Source organism: Eurosta solidaginis, chromosome 4 (genome assembly GCF_040869045.1).
Source record: "Eurosta solidaginis isolate ZX-2024a chromosome 4, ASM4086904v1, whole genome shotgun sequence".
NCBI classification, from domain to species: domain Eukaryota; kingdom Metazoa; phylum Arthropoda; class Insecta; order Diptera; family Tephritidae; genus Eurosta; species Eurosta solidaginis.
The window spans coordinates 239,793,078-239,812,583 of record NC_090322.1 but is presented as its reverse complement, the minus strand read 5'-3'; the positions used below and the strand labels follow the sequence as shown (position 1 = coordinate 239,812,583).

At 34.8% G+C, this 19,506-nt stretch overlaps 1 protein-coding gene across 15 annotated transcripts in view; it reads left to right on the top strand.

The window, feature by feature from the left end:
* Positions 1-2,639: 2,639 nt before the first annotated feature.
* Positions 2,640-19,506, top strand: part of LOC137251134 (uncharacterized) — a 28,032-nt gene continuing 11,165 nt past the window's right edge. Inside the window, exons 1-5 of one of the 15 annotated variants that reach the window (XM_067785233.1) lie at positions 2,640-2,686; positions 2,796-3,075; positions 7,935-10,621; positions 11,876-12,660; positions 13,374-17,139. In XM_067785233.1, the coding sequence (XP_067641334.1) occupies positions 8,760-10,621; positions 11,876-12,660; positions 13,374-14,218 (3,492 nt within the window). In that variant the 5' untranslated portion in view covers positions 2,640-2,686; positions 2,796-3,075; positions 7,935-8,759 and the 3' untranslated portion in view covers positions 14,219-17,139. Of the gene's footprint in view, positions 2,687-2,795; positions 3,263-4,251; positions 4,276-5,996; positions 6,139-7,934; positions 10,622-11,875; positions 12,661-13,373; positions 17,140-19,506 lie in introns of those variants that run through there. The other 14 variants (XM_067785238.1, XM_067785241.1, XR_010953166.1 and 11 more) reach the window with 14 other exon arrangements.

The following is a 19,506-nucleotide window of genomic DNA, read 5'->3' as shown; positions in this document are numbered from 1 at the left end:
AGCTTCAGTACTGGTGTAAATGTGTAAACTATATTTCAAAAAACTAACGAAAATACAATCTAATTCATTAAAAACAAACCAGCCAGTTTGTATTTCGATAGGTTTTTTTGACATTCGGCCGTTTTTTCTTTATTTTTTTCTGACACATGAAAATTTTGTTTTTAGTTTGAAAATTTTGTGCATAAAAACACAATTAAAATCAACTTTCTTGTGAAAAAAGTGAACCATTAGATACCGAAATAATTCTCGCGTGTTATTTGCATGTTTTATTATTAAAAGTGTTCATGTAAAAATAAAATGTAAAACATAAACAAAAACATGCCAAACTTACTAATTTTGGGGGAGTAGTGGTCTCGCTTTTTCATGATAGGAATTGTTTTTGTGTTTTGAAGTTCCGATAAAGTTTCGTCAGTTTTTTTAGCTTGGAATCCAAGCAAAAATAAAGTAGTGTCATATGTGCTTGAGCAGCAAAATGTTATGTTATTTAACAAATTAGCAAGTTCAAACTCTAAACTCTAGTCAACTTTAAATAGAGTTTAAACTCGCACTGAAAAATCAGGCATAAAATCAACTTTCTTTTGAAAAAAGTGAACCATCAGAGACCGAAATAATTTTCCCGCGTTATTTGCATTACTTTTATTGTCAAAAATGTTAATGTAAAATAAAATTTAAAACATAAACAAAAACATGTCAAACTCACTAATTTTGGGGGGATAGTGGTCTCGCTTTCTCATGGTAGAAATGGTTTTTGTATTTTGAAGTTCCGATAAAGTTTCGTCAGTTTTTCTAGTTTGGACTCCAAGACAAAATTAAGAAGTGTCGTATAGGTATAACCGATGCCCCAATGAAACGAAATATCAACACAAAAAGGCAGAAAAGTGAAGAACATATGAATTTTAAGCAGAATTATCAGTTTGCCTCTTTTAAAGCGGAGTCATTGGCGCCGCTTGTCGTATCCCTAACGTAATCAGCTGTTTATCGTTACGACGGTAAACCAAAAACCGATTATGCGGCAGTTACCCACCGACGTGTGCCGTACGTAAGGACGTTTGTCGTACGAAGCAGGTTTGACCGAACTCTCAAGCCCGTAGGAATCAATGTGTGCATCTGTGTACATGTACATAACATATTTGTGTGTGTATTATTTACAGATAAGCACTGTTGCCATTGACCATTTTGCATGCATGCTTATGGAAACATCAACTTTTTCCAATTTAATTTTTGATGTTGTAAAAGGCTGGAATTAATATTAAATAAATATAAATAGATCCCATATTTATAATATGCACTTTTGCATAATTATTTCGAATTATTTTCACAATTTTTCAAACTTTAATTAGGTGTTTTTGCATAAAACTGCAAACGGTCAAAAATTTGTGCACAAAAGTTTACTAGGCAACTCTGTCTAGTGAGAGAGCGATCAGCTGACACGTTATTACGGAAAAAATCAAAATTATTTTGATTTCTACCATTGTAAATTTTACCAAGTAGCGCAACTAACAGCTGATCGGTGAAAAGTCGCACATTCACACGCACAGTTCTCGACTCAGTTTCAAAAAAAAACTTTAGGTTATTTAATTCAAATTTTAAAGTTAGATAATCCTTACAAATTTATGTATACAGAATATATATGGCGTTTTTGTTGTTATTAAAACAATAGTTTTATTTATATTAAAGCTTTTATAATTTTTTTTTTTAACTTTGAAAAATCTCCGAACACCATTCCTTCATTATATGACATTCGACTGCCTAGTCCACTGCCTTCCACTCTATTCGCAACATAACCTCTACTTAAGCTGCCAAACTATATAGTAAACAATGATTTCTACGTTCCGGGCTACGTACGTACGGGCGTTGCACGTCGGTTAGTTTTCGTTTACATTGCACACTCATAAGATAGGTCGTGTCAGCTGACACGTTTTTGGTACGTACGTTCGTGAGTAACTGCCGCATTAAGATGGAGACATTGGTGCTTTATCAGTAACCGTATCGGTAACCTTTTAACAGCTGATTCGACCAACCTTATGTGAATCAATGCAATCGATTATTGGTGCCGCTAAGGTCGTAACCGTATCGTAGCCAACCAATTGGGTTTTGGTTACCGTCGTAACGATAAACAGCTGATTACGTTAGGGATACGGATACAGCGATACGACATACGGCACCAATGACTCCGACTTTAGAATTCGGTTAGTAACAACAGCGGCTACATATTAGTTACGTTCCATTGACGCGTGAACCAGATACGGATAGAAATTTAACATGCAAATGCAACAAAAACGTGATCCTGTGTTTGTTTTCTGTAGGAGATTTTTTGACAGCTATCCACTTGTGAGTTGGTAGCACATATGGCTCAACTGTATGGTTGGCTCATCCCTACAGCAACAACATATCATTGTTCAGATTATGAAAATCAGCGTGTTGGTGTTAGACGAATGGAATGGAATGAAAACAAAGAACTTGGCAGCTTTTGTGTGTAGTAAGAAAATGTATCAATGTGTTTCATTTTGAGTTTGCCATCTCCTTCTGACAATCCCTACTCCAGTGAAATGAAAAAATTAAATCAGCTGATGACATGCGCCAAACATATAGTTTAGCCATGGTAGCACCGAAATAAATATGTGTACAAATGTGTATACATAAAAGATTTTGCCAACACGGAAGGAGTAAACAACTTGAAGAAAATGTAATGAAAATAAATAGTTTGTTTACGTGTGAAACTATTTAAATGTTAATAATTCTATCAGTATGATCAATTTTTGTATACGTTTCTCCTTATTTTTTTTACAAAACAGATGTTTTATATTAGTGCTGCCATATCTTATAAATGTGATCCAGATCGTTCCAAAGAGATGCGGCTCGTGAGCCAGAGCTCAATAATTCAATGGACCGGTCCTATTGTCTACCCACCCCAAAGCTGACAAGTTTGCTGGGATAATCTGGCCACACTTATGGCATCACTGTGCACTTCGGTTAAAAGAAAGGAAATCAAAGGCAAAACAGTGATCGCTGTGAAAAATTTGATTTGTAAATATATTTTCCTGTGAAAATTTATAAAAAAAATTGCATAAAAAGGTGAAATATAATAGAATAACAATGTGTGATATAATTGTAGTGTAATATAGTGCCAAATATGCGCGCAAAAAGGCTAACCAAAAATGTGATTAATGGTGGACGACTGAACAAAACGCAAAAGCACCAAAGAGGTTAAGAAAAGGGAAAAAGAGCAAAGCAAAAATTAATTTTCGTCGGGGGGAATGAGGTAAGGGTTGAGAAAGAATATGCCAAGCAAAAGTAATTGAAAAGAAGCGCTAACAAAGTGTTCGCGCGGAAGTTGATTGTGAAAGAGAAAAGGGTAAAATAAATGAAGCTCATAGCGTGTAAAAAGAAAGAAAATACGCCGAAGACGCGAATCGGAAAGAGCGATTTAAGAAAATCAAAGATGGGCTGCCAATGCACGTTAGTTTTAATATAGTAGTTTTTGATGAGAACAATGGCGGACGCAACTTTCAAAACAAACAGTAGTTTTTGATAAGAGCAACACTAGATTCCAAAAGAAACGAAATTAAGTTGTCTTTCGTGGAACAACACCAAACATAGGAACAAGTTAAGCATAGAGATTGTTTGGGGTTGGCTATACATTAAGGGTCCATTTGGTTTTACTCGGAAACTAAAGAGGTTTGACCCTTGAAATTTTGCATATAGGTTCTTAGGGAATTTCCTGCCGAGAATTAATCAGTTATTTTCAATTGTTATTAACAATTTAGGTAACAGTCTAGAACAGGTGTCGACTGACTTAACTTATAAAAATACCTTTCATCTGATGTATATATATCTTTAACTTTTCTAGTCTTTATTTACCAAAAATTTGAAAAACTTTTTTGGTGGAAAATTTTTGAAAGTTTGGTTTTATCGAAAAAAGTGCCTTTTCTTAGCGATATTCGAACGTCGTACTTTCTGCGTAGAGCACCTTTCTGCATAGGGGGCCTTCGGCCGCGCTTATAAAAAATAACCCTGGGCTATGCCATGCCCAATCCGGGTGTGTGGTATAACCGTGGCTACCGCACTACGCAGAAGGACATCACCGTGGCGATAGCCATGGTTATACCACACACCCGGACTTGGCATGGGGTAGCCCAGGGTTATTTTTTATAAGCGCGGCCGAAGGCCGCCTATGCAAAACGGTGTTCTATGCAGAATTACTGTGCATGGCGCAGCCGGTGTTCGATCAGCTAAGGGTGTTCTACGCAGAATTACTGTGCATGCTGTAAAAAGGTAATGAAATTATATTCAATACGATAGTATTAAATATTTTGTCAATAACACATTTTTTCGACTTATTCGATTTATGATAAGTTAGCAATGATTTTCCCATAAAAACATAATTTTATTATAGAAATTTCTTCTAAATATAGATTTGTTATATATCAAATAAAACCTTGTTTTATTACCTATCTAAAGACATTACAATTTTCAAGATTAACTCAATAGTTTCAAAGATATTTTGTTTTAAAAAATGTAAAATATACCTTTTAACGTGGAATTACCCCTATAGTTATTATTTGCACAAAAAAAAAAATATACGGTTAAACTCACCATAAACACCAAGACCGATACTCATATACATTTTTTTAATTTGACAAATGTATGGATTCTGCACTTAAGCCGAAAAAGGTAGTGTTTAGAGCAGGAGAAAGGACTCGTTTTGATCTCAGTATCAATAACCCTAAGGTAGAAAAAAACTTTCATCGTTCAAAATATATTCATAAAAAATCCGTAAAACGACCCCGGACGCCTCCGAAACCGGGAGTGGTTTCCATAATATTTTTGCGCAAAACACCTTTCTGCGTGGCGTCCTTTGGCCGGTCCATTAATGGCGTGGGATCAAAATCAAATCCGTGCAAAATACCTTTATACACACAATTTTTTCTTGTGTACAACATTACAGCAACTACGTGAAAATTGCTAACTTTGATTGCAACTATCTTAGAACAGAGACAAAATTTTTCCGCCTTCGGATTAATGTTGTCGAGGTTAATACTCGTCGTGATGATAGAGAAGGGCAAATTTTTTAGAGCTTTCAAAAGCTTCTCCTGCCCATTGTTTTGATATACATCTTTACTAAAAACACTTAAACATTTTTGTTGCTGGTACGACAAAATCTTCGTAATTACAACTCTCTACAGAAATAAAAATTTTCAGCTTTCGCTTTCGGATTCGTGGTTCAAAGCGCGTCTTTTGACACCCCTCCCGATATTTTTGAATGGAATTTGCATTTCTATTTCAGTTCAATTATACTTTTTCTCTTGTTTTGAGCACAAACTTGTTTCCAACACATTGCCGAATCTGGTTTTTGTGACATGCGACTTCATGATAAAATGAGAGATAAAATTAATGTCAAAACTACTTGGCTACTACTATTCACACAACAACTATATACGAAAATTTTCTGAAGCGTTCGCGTATGATATTAATACATAGCTTTATGCAGAAAGGTGTTCTACTGGGAAATGCTGTGAATTGCGTAGAAGTTGTTGGACCCACCCATGGTTATTTTTCGAAGCGCTCTGGGGTAATTTTTCATAATTGTTTACTTTAGCTCACAACTGCTAATTCATGCTCAATATAGGGAAAAGGGTCAAAAGACTGTTATTGGATCCATGGTCGCGAAAGCGAAAAAAAAAATTGTTTCTGTCATAATATATTTAGAAAAAAACAGGAAAATTACTCCATACCGCTCCAAAGACCTTTCTGTGTGGGATGCGCTAACAAAAAATATCAATCCTGGGGTGGGTCGAACAGCGTTGTGGGGATCAAATTGTATACGAGGCAGAAGACCTTTCTGCAAAAGTGTGTGTGTGCATTCAACAAAATAATAAAAACTACCTGAAATTTTGCAGGTTTAACAATTCAAAATCATCATTTCATATGTGTCTCACAACGTCTTTGAACTCGCGTGATTCGTTGGCTCGTTAATTCGTTAATTGCATGTATAGGTATATGGTCTTGAACTTTATATGAACTAATAAGTGCGTAATTTTATCTACACTTATGAAATTGCTGCGCATACAATTAGTACGCAAAAGTGTATGTCTCCACTTTCAACTTTGGTATGCGTTATACACTATGACCGAAAAGGTTTGTATCTCCTCTATTTCTCCATACCATACTACTATGTGTAATTGTCAATGATGGTTTTTTTTTTTTGTCGCATATATTAATATACATATATCTATAAATTGAAGTTCGATAATTTTGTATAAAACTTTGTTCAAAACTAGCGATGAGTTGTACAACTTATGACAGTACTGATATTCGCTAATACCCAACCAATGGATTCACCTGTCGTTTCGGAGGCAGTTTGTAACCGGTTCCAATTTGGACTTACTTTACGCTTTTATAGCCGGTCTAGAACGATCAGGGAGTTTCCCACCGATATCTAATGAGTAATTTTTCAAGAATTTTATACATAACTACACTCTTTAATGTTTATCAAACCACAAATAACTATTTTCTTTTGTTTAAATTTACTTAATGTAAAATTTAATAGTTTATTTGTTTACTTTGCGTGAACACAAGCATGCAGCCCTTTTATCTAGTTCGCTGCTTCCTTGGTGCTACCAGATGTTTAAATAGTACCAACGAATGAAAAAGGAAAGAGGAAAACATGCCTTTTTCATTCAACTCCGTATATTTATATCACGAAACAAAATCAAATAAACTACGTTTATTTCATTAAAAAAAAGGCAGCGATTTAGTTTAGCACCCCCCCCGAGTTCGGGGTTTAACTTGGTATCAAATGAAAGAGGGAGCTCTCCCGATCACATACATATTCTAAAGTGCGCAAAAAAGTTATTTGTTTTTAAAGTTTGCAAATTTTTATACAACTTTTATATGTGTATACGTATATATATTTTATGACATTACAAATCTGTGCTGCCACATCTAAAAAACGGAACAAGTGCAGAATCGAAAAATAACTCATAAAAATACCTTTCATCTGATGTATATATATCTTTAACTTTTCTAGTCTTTATTTACCAAAAATTTGAAAAAGCTCTTTTTTGCATTCGTGAACGAGCTGATATTACCTTATAACTCTTATGTTTATTGTTATGTTAGCCGATCCAACACCGGCTGCGCCATGCACAGTAATTCTGCGTAGACCAACTTTCTGTATAGGCGGTAGCCACGGTTATACCACACACCCGGAGTTGGCATGGCGTAGCCCAGGGTTATTTTTATAAGCGTGGCCGAAGGCCGCCTACGCGGAAATGCGTTTCAACTTTTCAAAATGAGTAGTAAAAATATATATTTTCCTTTTTCTTTATTAACTGAATGGTGGTAAGGTAATATTTATATTTGCTTTTTTTTGTTTATGTGGCAGCACAGCTTTGTAATGTCATCAATAAAATATATATATATATATATATATAAATGTGCATGTTGCTACAAAAGCGCGATTGATTTAATAAAAACATTTATAATAAGTAAAAACAATGCAAAAATGAAATGTGAAATATACAAAAATGCAATTTAAGTTTATCGTTGCCAATTTATATAGATATGATGTGGATTAAGGTTTTGAAAGATGTGTAAATTGTAATTTAAAGTGCTATAGAAATTTGGTAAATTTGCAAACTTTAACAACAAATAACTTTTAAATTATAAGTTTGCGCACTTTAAAATATATATATATTTGTGATCGGGACAGCTCCCTCTTTCATTTGATACCAAGTTTTACCCCGAACTCGGAGGGTGCTATTCTAAAATTTTCCCAAAAAATAGAAATAGAAAATTTTCCCCTGTGGCGCATGTTTTTTTTTTAAATAGCGTTTATTTCACAAAAATAGAAAATTTGGAATAAGAGATCGCGCGATGTCTTATTCCAATTTTAGTCAGCGCTACATCATAATATTTTTTAAATCGAATAGCTTTCGAAATTTGCCAAGTTTTAATCCCTTTGGTAAAGTACATGAAAATACACATCTGCGTACTACGAATTAGAGGAAAAGCCGATGTAAGATAAATGCATGTGAAGCAAATTCACTGTGGGGGCGCAAAGCAAAATTTGACAGAACAATGCAAGGAGCACGAAAAAAGTAGCAGTGAAAAGTAAAGGAAAGCGAACGGAAAATTTTCGCATCTTACAAAAGCTAACAAAATATAAATTAATTAAAGCAATAAAGTGTGTTAAGTGTAAACTGAAGAAAAAAGTGATTGTAAATAAGGAAAGAATGGACAAGATTTGTAAATTTCATATGAGACTAAATTAAAAAAAATTTCCAGCCGCGCACACAATCAAACGCACACACCCGCGAAGACCGACCGCAGAACTTTCAAACAAAAAGGAAATCAATAAACGCAAGAAGCGAACCGTAGTAGAAAATACAAGTGGAAGCCCAATTTAACAACGAGAGAAGCAAGCAAGCACGTCGGAAAGCAAGCTGAAGGTGATTTGAATGCGCGAAAGAAAAAGAAGAAAAGGGATTAATATTAAATTGGTGTGAAAAATGCGGGACGTACAAAAAATTCAGCGTGGAAGCTGAGAGAGCTAAATAAACTCCAAAATTAATTGATTAATAAGCGCTGTTAAAGAGACTGAGGTAACGAAAAGAAGTGTATGAAGAGTGCAAAAACCAATTGCAGAAATAACAAAAAAAAAACGCAAAACTTAATTAAAAGCACATTTAACGCATAAAGAAGTTGCGCCTGTAAAATTGAAGGCGACAAAGTAAAAGTGCATATTAAACAAAGGAATGGACATGGCAAGTAGCGCTGGAAAAGGTACCGGCAATACAACTACACGCAGTAGTGTCTTCGGGGTCAACACTTTACCTTCTCTCTTTGCACACGATCACCAAGGCAGTAGCAGCAATAGCAGGAGCAGCCCATTAGTTAGTGGCAAGGATATAGATGGTCTTATAGCTATGAACGATAGCGCTCTTTCACAACAAATCGAATTTATATTACAAGAAGCACCCATGGAGCATGACAATGATCATGATATGGACGATGATGGCGATGGCGTATCAGCGACGATGCAAACTAATTTAACAAGAAAAGCGAACTTAAACTCAACCTTTAAACTACAACAACATAACCCACCGAATAATATAATTGTAACAAACGCTTCCGAATATGCTAGAGCAGGTGTACCAGTGGCGACGATTGCTACCACGCAGCAAACAATGGCGCAACAACAACAACTTCAACAACATTTACTAAATGGACGCCGTATTATAATACAAACCACACAACACCAACAGCCAATAAATATGGTTAAAGAAGAGGAAGCTGATCCTGAATTGAATGATGAAAATTTACAAGATATTGAAGAAGAAGCACAAGCAGCAGAAGCCGAAGTTAATCAACAACAACATTTGCAACTCCATGACAACGATGTTAAAATTGAGCACATTGATATTGATAATGAGGACTTAATAAGAGCTAGTGGTATAAATTATATAAGTACACCGACAATAACAACACATCATGCAGCGCAATTAACGGCTGGTGGCAACATCGTCGGTGGTCAAACACAACAAATTGTTTTGCCGGCCGGTTCAATTGTTGGCACAACATCAACTGGTCGCACAATAACTGTGCCCGTATCGGAAGCGCTGGCGCAATTACAGCGGCGTCCCGTTTATTTTAGTAATGCTATGGGTAATATGGCTGGTGCTACGTTCGTACGTATGCCAGCGGTGATAAGTCGTAGTCCAATGACTGTTTTGAATGTTGTACAACAAGGTGTTGGCGGTAATGGTCCTACACAGTTAATACTACAAGCGACACCTGTATCCCAAGCAGGCACACCAATGACTGTGGTTACAACCTCAACACCCACATTAGCAGCACCCAATACTGTTAATGCAGATATAGCCATTGGTGGGGCCAACACACAAACTTCGGCGCCCATAATGCCAGCATTAGCAGCAGTCACAACTCATCAACAATCATCTTCACCAACAATAACTTCATCATCCACGCCAGTCGTATCTTCTGTACACGTTGCGTCTTCCACAGTAGTTACTTCAAATAATACAGCAGGAGCAGCATCAGTAGCTAAAAGTGCTTCCCATGCTGCAGCTTCATTGTCGTCGTCGTCATCCTCGTCTGTGGCGCATGGTAGTTCAAATATTAATACATCTACCACCACCACTAACAGCACCACAAACAACAATTTGCAAACCCCTTATCAATGTCATGAGTGTGTTGAGGAGTTCGAATCGAAAGAATTGTTTGATATACATCGTTCGGGACATGCTAATAATATGAAATGTGCTATATGTAACATGGTTTTAAAATCGCTCAAAAATTATGAAAAACATTGTTTACGCTGTAAACCATATGAATGTCAAATATGTGGACGTGTTGTGCGCTTTCGTCCAAATTTCATCAAACATATGCGGGTGCATACGGGTCAACAGTCCGAACGGCACAAATATAAATGCGATGTTTGTCACAAGGAATTTATGAGTTTCGAATATTTTAAAGTACACAAAAAGATACACAATGAGAATGTGAATCTAACATGCGAGATATGCGGAAAAGTGTTCAGCGCTTTGGCGTCGTTACGTGGTCACTCCAAACTACATTCGGGCGTCAAGTTGCACAAGTAAGTAGCTATGAAATGAACTGAAAATAATTTTTTATATAAAATGTATTTAAAACGATATTCTGGTGACCTAAAAAGACGTTTTCGGTATTTTCAAAATCGCTGCCTCCATTAGAACGAAAGCTTAATATCGTTGTTTAAAAAACTGTTTCTCTTCTGATTTGTGGTGTGGCGTTTTTGAATCTTTTTCTACAAATCGGAGGTTTTACCTGATTTATGCCGACACTGAACGGCAACAACAACAATTAGTTGAGAACAATTTCGCCAACCTACTACCGAGGGGCGACCCGGTTTAGGAAAATTCTTTAAACTATTTAAAGTATTTTAATGTTAGTTGTCCCGTTCCTTGAATCGTGAACCATTGATAAGTTAGGTAAAAGTACAACCACTACACAACCACGCCGACCATCCAATGTGATAGATCCACATTCCCTACCTCTGCCAGGCTGTCGAAAAACCAAGCGCCCAAAATTTGTGTCGTTTTTTCTTCAGTCTTGGTTTCTCTTCAGGCTGCCATCTTCGGAGGGATGCGTCCTGTCCTATCCAAACGTGGTCTTAAGGATTTTGCAACACCACAATCGATTCGGTTGGGAAACTGGATATTCGTTGCTTTAACAGTGTATTTCTCGTCTTGTCCCATTTTATAACCCAATAATGGGCCTACGTTACTGTCCCCATGGTTTGCATCTATTTCGGAACCACGACATTTGCAAATATATTCCCTTCAATATTGCTGTGCCAGAGACCAAAAACAAAATAAATAAAAAATAAATTATAAAGAAAAAAACTAATAAAATAAAAAATAAAAAAATAGATAGTAAAAAAGTATATATATATAAAAAAAAAAGTAAAAAAATAGGGAATAAAAAAAATAAAAAAGTAAAAAAAAAAACAAATTAAATAAAAAAAAAACCAAGAACAAAGGTTTGACAAAAAGATTAACTAAAAAAAATCAAATAAAAAAAAAAGTCAGAGTTGAGACTTAAGAAGAACAACTCCGGTTTGGTTGTTGTTGTTGTAGCAGTGCTTCGCCCCATCCAATAGGTGCGACCGATCAAAATTGTCATCCGGTTTGGATATTGTATTTGACTAAACTTTTCTTATCCCCATTAGAAATAGCCAACTTTTGCCTTGGACTGGACTGGACTGAATGTCTCGGCTGAACTGATTTAAATGTTAAAAGAATTCTAATACTTGCCAGTTTACTTTAATTTTATTATACTTTAAAACTAACACCTTTCTCACTATTCTCAGATGTGATGTATGCGGTAAAGGCTTTGGTCAACGTTACAATTTAAAGATACACGCACGTACCCATACCGGCGATTTTCCTTTCGAGTGCAAAATATGCAAAAAGAAATTACATACACAATCTTCCCTACAAACGCACATGCAAGTGCATCAACGTGATCAGAACTCACAGGCTACAACAACAACAATAAAATATGAAAAGCAAGCTAAAAATGGTGCTACATCATCATCTACGACGGCAACAATTGTTAAAATGGAGCCACAAGCGCATGCTGATGATGAACCTAGTACCAGCGGTATGCAACGTCGTTTACAAAAGCAATTACTTGATGATATGGATGATGAAAACTCAGGAATGAGCGATAGTCTACAAGACATTGGCAATGGCAATGGAGGTGGTAATGACATGGCAACCAATCGTAGTCGTATAGTATTAACTGCTTCAATGACAAATGCCATACAAAAATCAATTGAAGATTCTTCAAATGAATCATCAAATGCATCGCATGACCTTCAACAGCAGCAACAATCACTTTTGGCAACACCCACCCGTACAATTGTAATAAAGAATTACATGCAGAACGATCAAAATGCTGTTGGAGATGGTGGCTTAACACAATCGCAGCACACACCACAATCACAGCATCAGACACATGTAATACAAAGCAGCAGCAGCAGCGGTAACAACACGTTACAACAGCAATTGTTGCGTAAAACGCCAATAATACATTCGACAGGTGGCGCTGGTACGCTCTCTACCGCATTGGCGAGCGTGTGTCAGCAAACAGGTGAGTTAGATTTGAGTTATTGCTTCTCTAAGGGGTTCACCGATATTTCAGCTACACCTAGGAAGAGCTCTTATTTAGGATACACGAATTTAATTCAGGACCAATACGTAAAGCCAGTTTCTGGTTTTCAAATCCGAAAAAATTTCGCGAATTTTATTTGAGAAGCTGGGGCTTTATTCTGTAACTCGGTACGAAACAAAGTTATTTCGTTTTTAGAAAATGATGTATGAGTTTTGACAGCTTTCTAATCACATTTCCTTTCTATTTTTCTGCACCTTAATGCCCTGAATGGAAATCGGCCTGTCGAGTCGTGGATCGGCCCAACCTCTAAAAAACCCTCAATCAACAGTGAAATTTTTGCTATTATTCAAAATTAGGATTCAGCACATCAAATGCATCGGAATACATGTGCTGCACTACCAGATCTGCCTATTTTTTTGTCGGTCTTAACCTGTAAAAACTGGAGATAAATTACAGGCGTTTGAGCATGCTTTGAGATTAAACTTCTTCAAAAATAATTGGTTTGGTCAGAAACCCCGAAAAAAGAGATTTTATCGTATATAGTTATGTTGTCTCCTTAAAATATGTAACAAAACTTTTTTAAACAATTCGCTTACATGGGGTTGGATGTTTTTTTTAATTAGGAATAATTTCTAATGAGGAATTTTGTTATACCTACTTTAATTAAACATTTTCTCTCAATTCCATTACAGGTACTTCACCCTCACCATCACCATCATCGTCGTCAACATCATGTTCTTCGTCAGTGGTTGTTTCCGCATCGGGTGCACCACTTTCGCTGGCATCCGCTGCCATTGGAACCTCAACCATTCGTAGTACACGCAATCATCAAACACAATTTAATTCTTCTTCATCGTCGTCAACTAGTCTCCACCGTGCGGTACAGCGCAACAATAACCACCGAAATTACCACAATAACCACCGGCGTCGACATCCGGCGCATATGGATGATGATGACGATGATGATATCGAGGATTATGTTGATTCGGCGCAACGTCATGCAATGCGTGTCAATGGTCAACATAATAATTTTGATGATGATGATGATGATGAGAAATCTTCACCGTCCTTGGCCACAACGGCTATGATCAAAGTCGAACCGAATTTATATTCGTCAGGTTCAGGCGATAATTCAAATGAAATGCTCATTAAAGAAGAAGTTATGTTTGAAGATTCTGCCGCTCCACATTCGCCACACTCACCACCAAGTTCGAAATTTCGCATATCAAATTTTGATAGTGAGCTAGTTGATCATCAAGTCGATTTGAATAATTCCCTGCCCCCTTATGGAAATCTTTTTGATCCACATTCCATACCCGATACTATACCAGTGCAATTGTATCCAGATGATGATGATGATTTTCGCCTAGATCACAGTTCACTGGGTCCACTACATCAGACATCATCGTCTACTACCGATGGTGATTACATTAAAAAAGAATGGGTATACGGTGCTGGTTCAAGTTATACAATGAATGGTAAATTTGGTGATGATAGCGATGCACTTTGTGATTCAGCGAATTTTATTTATGACTGAACAACAATATTAAGCAAGACCAATGCATTTGGTGCTATGAGCAGTGCAGTCGCTGAATAATGTCAATAGGAGGAGCAACAGTATATACAAGTATGGATAATGACTCGGAAACGGGTTGATGATGTAAATGTTACGTACATACCACATCTAACAAATGCCAATATTAGCAAGTATTTTTTGTCTGTAAACGAAATTAAGCTAGAAACACATTAAGTAAACAAACTCCTTATAAACTCAATGGATTGCAAACAAAAAAAAAAAAAACAAGAAAATATTGTTGTTCTATAGGGTTAACATACGTACAGACGTATGCCTAACTACACTTAATTTTTATGTCACTTTCAAAGTCAAAATTTGTGAATATACACGCTCACTACATAGGCAATGCAATCAATAGTTTATATATCAAATATTACGTATGTACTTTTACATGTATGTAGTATATGAGTAGTGTATATGCGTATGTACATAATTGAGTGCTTAGCCTGATTTTGACTGATCAACCGGAACAGCTTCTACGTGTAGCCTTTAGAGGGAGCACCTCTGCCACTACACTGGACATTTCAATACTAACTTAAAAACCAAACACAATTTCTCTCTTTCCTTTCTCGGTATTATATATTTTGGCTTTAGCACAAATGAGTTTGATTTTGTAGTATAATAATAATAAAATTAATAATTAGATGTAAACATGACTTATATAGAATTAATATATATATATATATATATATATATATTTGATACAGTTATTAAGTGAATAAGTAATGAACAAAATTCTCTAACAATGTTGTAATTTAAATGTGTATATTAATTATTGCATCAAACATTTTAATTTTCTAAACATACATATACATATATTTTCTAACTTTTTATTTTTTAAAGCATTAATTTAATAATTCATTGTTTTGTATATTTGTTGTGCGTTAAATAACATTGTAACGCAAAAATTAACTTGAAACAAGATATAAAAAGTATGCATTTTAGTAACAAAAAGAAACTACGAATTGATCTTCTCTGTAATACTATTTAAACTAAGTTGTCGGTGTTGCCAAATGAATGCATGCATTTTAATTGTATTTAATTCAAAGTTTCGATTTCTAGGCTGAATGCCAAAATAAATTTTTTTCTTGCTTTTTTCAAATTTATTTCACTATTTGTACTTTGTTTTAAGATCATTAATTTTCGGAAATCTTTGTACTGCTATTGCCGGATATTTTGTTCTTATGTTTATTACTCTTTTTGCTATTGTTCCTATCTTGATATTGTTCATTATTCACATTTAGTTACTTGTTAAGTGATGACCTTTCTTGAAGCAACAAGATTCACTTCAAAAGTGTACGAAATATTTAGCAGTTTAGTATTTCTTCTTTAATAATTTTTTTTTAGACCTTAAACCGACTTTAAAATAAATTTTTTCGCAAATAGTCTTAGCTTAAATTGAAAGGAAACTATTCCATCCTTCGTTGCGGAGTGTTTTGGGGTTAGAACAACAGCAACGAGGTTGGTTCCGGCATTATTTAATCCTATCCTGACGTGTTTTCTCTTCGAAAATAGTTTTTTTTCGCCTGAAGGCTCACTTCAAAGCAACTTACAGGATAAACAAGAGGAATTTTCAAGAACATTAGGAAATTATAACAGCAATAAGAATTTACAACAACAACATAATACTAACAATATAAAAAATTAACAAAAATAAAAACAAAAATTACAAAGCTAACAATAATGAGAACAAACGAAATATACGAAACGAAAATAACGAAAAAAAAACAAGCACGACAAGGACTAAGAACAACGGGAATATAACTCCGAAGAGCCCAAGGTCAAGTTTCTCCATTTTGTGTTCGGCTACAAATTGACCAAGCGCAAGGTTTATTAGAACTTATTGCGTAGCGACATTTCTGAATAAACTTTATAAAATTGTGGATGCTATTCCTCCTCTCGCTCTGTGTTCATTATGTTGTTCTTGCTGTAGTAATCGCAAAAACTTACACTGAAAGTTTAGGGGAGTATAACGGATGGGAAAGCACTTTGGCGAATCTTATTCCAGTACTGTCAACTTCTACTACTGCGATAGCAGAGGTTTTTGACCCCTCGAAACTTTGGGTATGTGAGTTTTAGGCGTCTCTTTTCATTAAAATGCCGATTTTCGCTTGGTAAGTCGCCATATCTCACGATAATGTGAGTGCATTTGAGATGCATGAGCTAGTGATCAATGTTTTTGAATTACCACTCGAAACCGACATTTTCTGCTCGATATTTTTAAAACAATGTTTTTTGGATATCGGGTACTTAAACTTTGGTATGGTATCAAGTTGGGGGAAGAAGGAAGTTTTTGTAGCTCAGAAATCATTAGATCTGTCTCAAATGTCGTTCACGCAGGGATGGTGTTGTTGCATTATCTAAGGTTTTAGAAAGTGTAATCGATGTTGATTGTCCTTTGCCGGATATCGATCTGCAATGCTCCGAAAACTGACACCATTAAGAAACGAAAACGATTTGATATAACCATCTCGAACCTTGGTCTTGGCAATCAGAATCTTTTGTGAATTTCCGCTCAATCTTGATTACAAAGTCATTACATTTCGAAGCCTAAAAGTATGCAGCATTTATTTATAAAAGGTTTAAATTTGGTTTAAAGTCATTGAGGCTTATTACAATACTAATGTAAACTAATTACATCGATAAACAAATTGTATTGTTCGGAAAAAAATTAGCAAAAGTTCGCACATAAACTTTTAGCTTATGTTGGGAGGGTCTCGGATATTTCTTTGGCGTTTTTTTTTTATCCTTGCAAAAACAGCCGAAACTGATTTTTATTGTAGCTTGGTTTTTTGACATCTGATTTTTGAAATTGTTATGGCATTATTTTGGCCTTGAGAGCTAAAAATTCTTGTAATGACCTTACGTGTTCTAAAATCGTATTCATACTAAAAAAAATTATACGCCTAAAAATATGCAATATAAATTCAATAAGAGCTTAAATGAGGCAAATCTTGCCCAACATAACATACTTTTTGGCTTCACTATTCTTCTATTTATAACCAATGATATTGTAACGATTTTGCTTGCAAATCCTCTTATTTGCAATCCTCTGCTAAGTTCGAATCACTAAACTGTTGAATAAATAACTCCAATTTGTAATAATGCAAAATGGCCTTTATTAAAGTACTTCACAATAACAAACTGTGCAACGAATAGCTTGCTTAATAACCACACTGATTGATAGCTCAATGAAACTCTACACTGCTATTGCTCGCTAGATATCGTCTTAATCAAACTGCTTGACAACTCCAATCAAACTGAATTACTTCTTACTCGCTTGCCCCGCTTTTATAGTTTACGCTGCATACTTCTAGGCTCTTCTATTTCAAGAACTTACTAGTTGTTTCGGCTACAAAATCGCCAGCCACCTACGTGCACAAATTATTGCTCTCTCTTGTGACAACTCAGATAAGATATATGCATGTGTTTGTAGTTTACAGTCTCCCGCACACACATAAGCGTATAAGTAAATTCATCGGTGTGTGACATCTCATCTCTCGCTGCCTTGTATGTAAATGTTGCTCGTCGGAATGTGTACATATGTGTAGACGCAATTATTGATTCGTTTATGTAGATACATAATGATTGAATTATTGATGTGAATTCACGTCACTGCTTAGCATCGGCCTGGAGATGGCAGCACTCCTCAGTTTTGCTAATATTCGTAACAATATGCATTTTCGATACGTATTATTTCAAAATAGTAAATTACCTCCTTTTTAAAAATTAACTAAGCATATTAAATACATCTTGCATGACGTTATAGCTTTAAAAATATACCATAGTTTAATAATTTTTCGTTTGATTTTATATTACAACATTTGCATGCCATAACAAAAATTATAAATACATAACATGAATTTTCAAATTATTCGTAGAAAAAAAAAAACTACTTGAGTGTTTCTTTTGCTCTGCAAACGAATTAATTAGAATTAGAAATTAGAATTTTTAGCTACACATGCAAAAAGAGCGCAAGCAGTTTAAAAAATGTTGTTTCAAAGGTGCAAAAAAAAAAAAAAAAAAAACACACTTAAAAACGTTTTCTAATACATAAGACGCAGTGTTTAAGATATGAATCTATTAGACAGTAAATGTAGTAAAATCATAGAAAAAAAAATTAAGAAAAACTAAAAGCATAAAAAAGCATTTAAAATTTAGCATACCAATTCCATTAAGAAAATCGGAAAGTATTAAAGTAAAAGGTTATTCATACACTCTTATTGCCAAAGTCTAATCTGAAAGCTAGAGCCCAACTAGCACTACAATGAAAAAATAGTGAATCGCAACCAATAAAATGTGTCCCTTGCCAACCGTTTCATAAATTTATTATGAACTGCCGCATGATTTCGATGATACTCTTGAAAATTGAAATCCTCTTAGCAGTGCGTTAAATGCTGTTACCAATTTCCCTTTAATTTTAAATTTCAAAAAATTTTTCTTTTCCAAATTTTGTTAATGAAAGTCTATGTGGTCAATGCGTTTGTTTAAATCCATTAGCTTTGTGGAGCTTGATCATATACTGTGAACTTTTTATTTTATTTTTTTAAATATGGTTGTCATAACTCATAAGGTGATGTCAACAATTTAACCTAACTTTTTAGACAGCTCTATTTGCCAGTATTTACTTGTATTACAAATGTAATAAATTTTGATTGTTTAATTTTTCGTAAAAATTTTCTCAAAAACATTAGTTTTCTGTAAAATTTGTTCGATGTTCTTTTGGGGAAATACAAAGTTATGTTAACCTTTTTTTCTAAAAAGTTCTGTTACCGGCTTATATATGTAGTTATTGTATTTCTAAACGAATAGTAAAATCTATTCTGATCATAGAAGAATTCAAAGGCAGTTATGTATGATAGACAACCCTATAAAATGTGCATGCCGAACTTGTCAGAATAAGGAAAGACGTCAACGGGATGAGAACAACTGAATATTCATTACACCATGCCTAAAACTATTAACTTTTGTTTTGTTTTTTTTTGTTTTTTGAAATTGGCTTTAGGAAATTTGTTTTTAAAAAAATTTGGTCTCAATTCTTTTTTAAATTTGTTTACTTTCGTGCCTTTTGATGACTTGTGTTTACCTTTTTTTTTGAAAATTTTCTTTTTGAAAATTTATTTTTCAAACTTTTGACTGCGATACCTCTAACAGCTTTTGGTCTTCGAACTTTTTTATTAAATTTTAATATGATTAAATAAAGTTACTCAGTTTGCTCTTTAAGGACCGTTTTCCATATCTTGGTACTT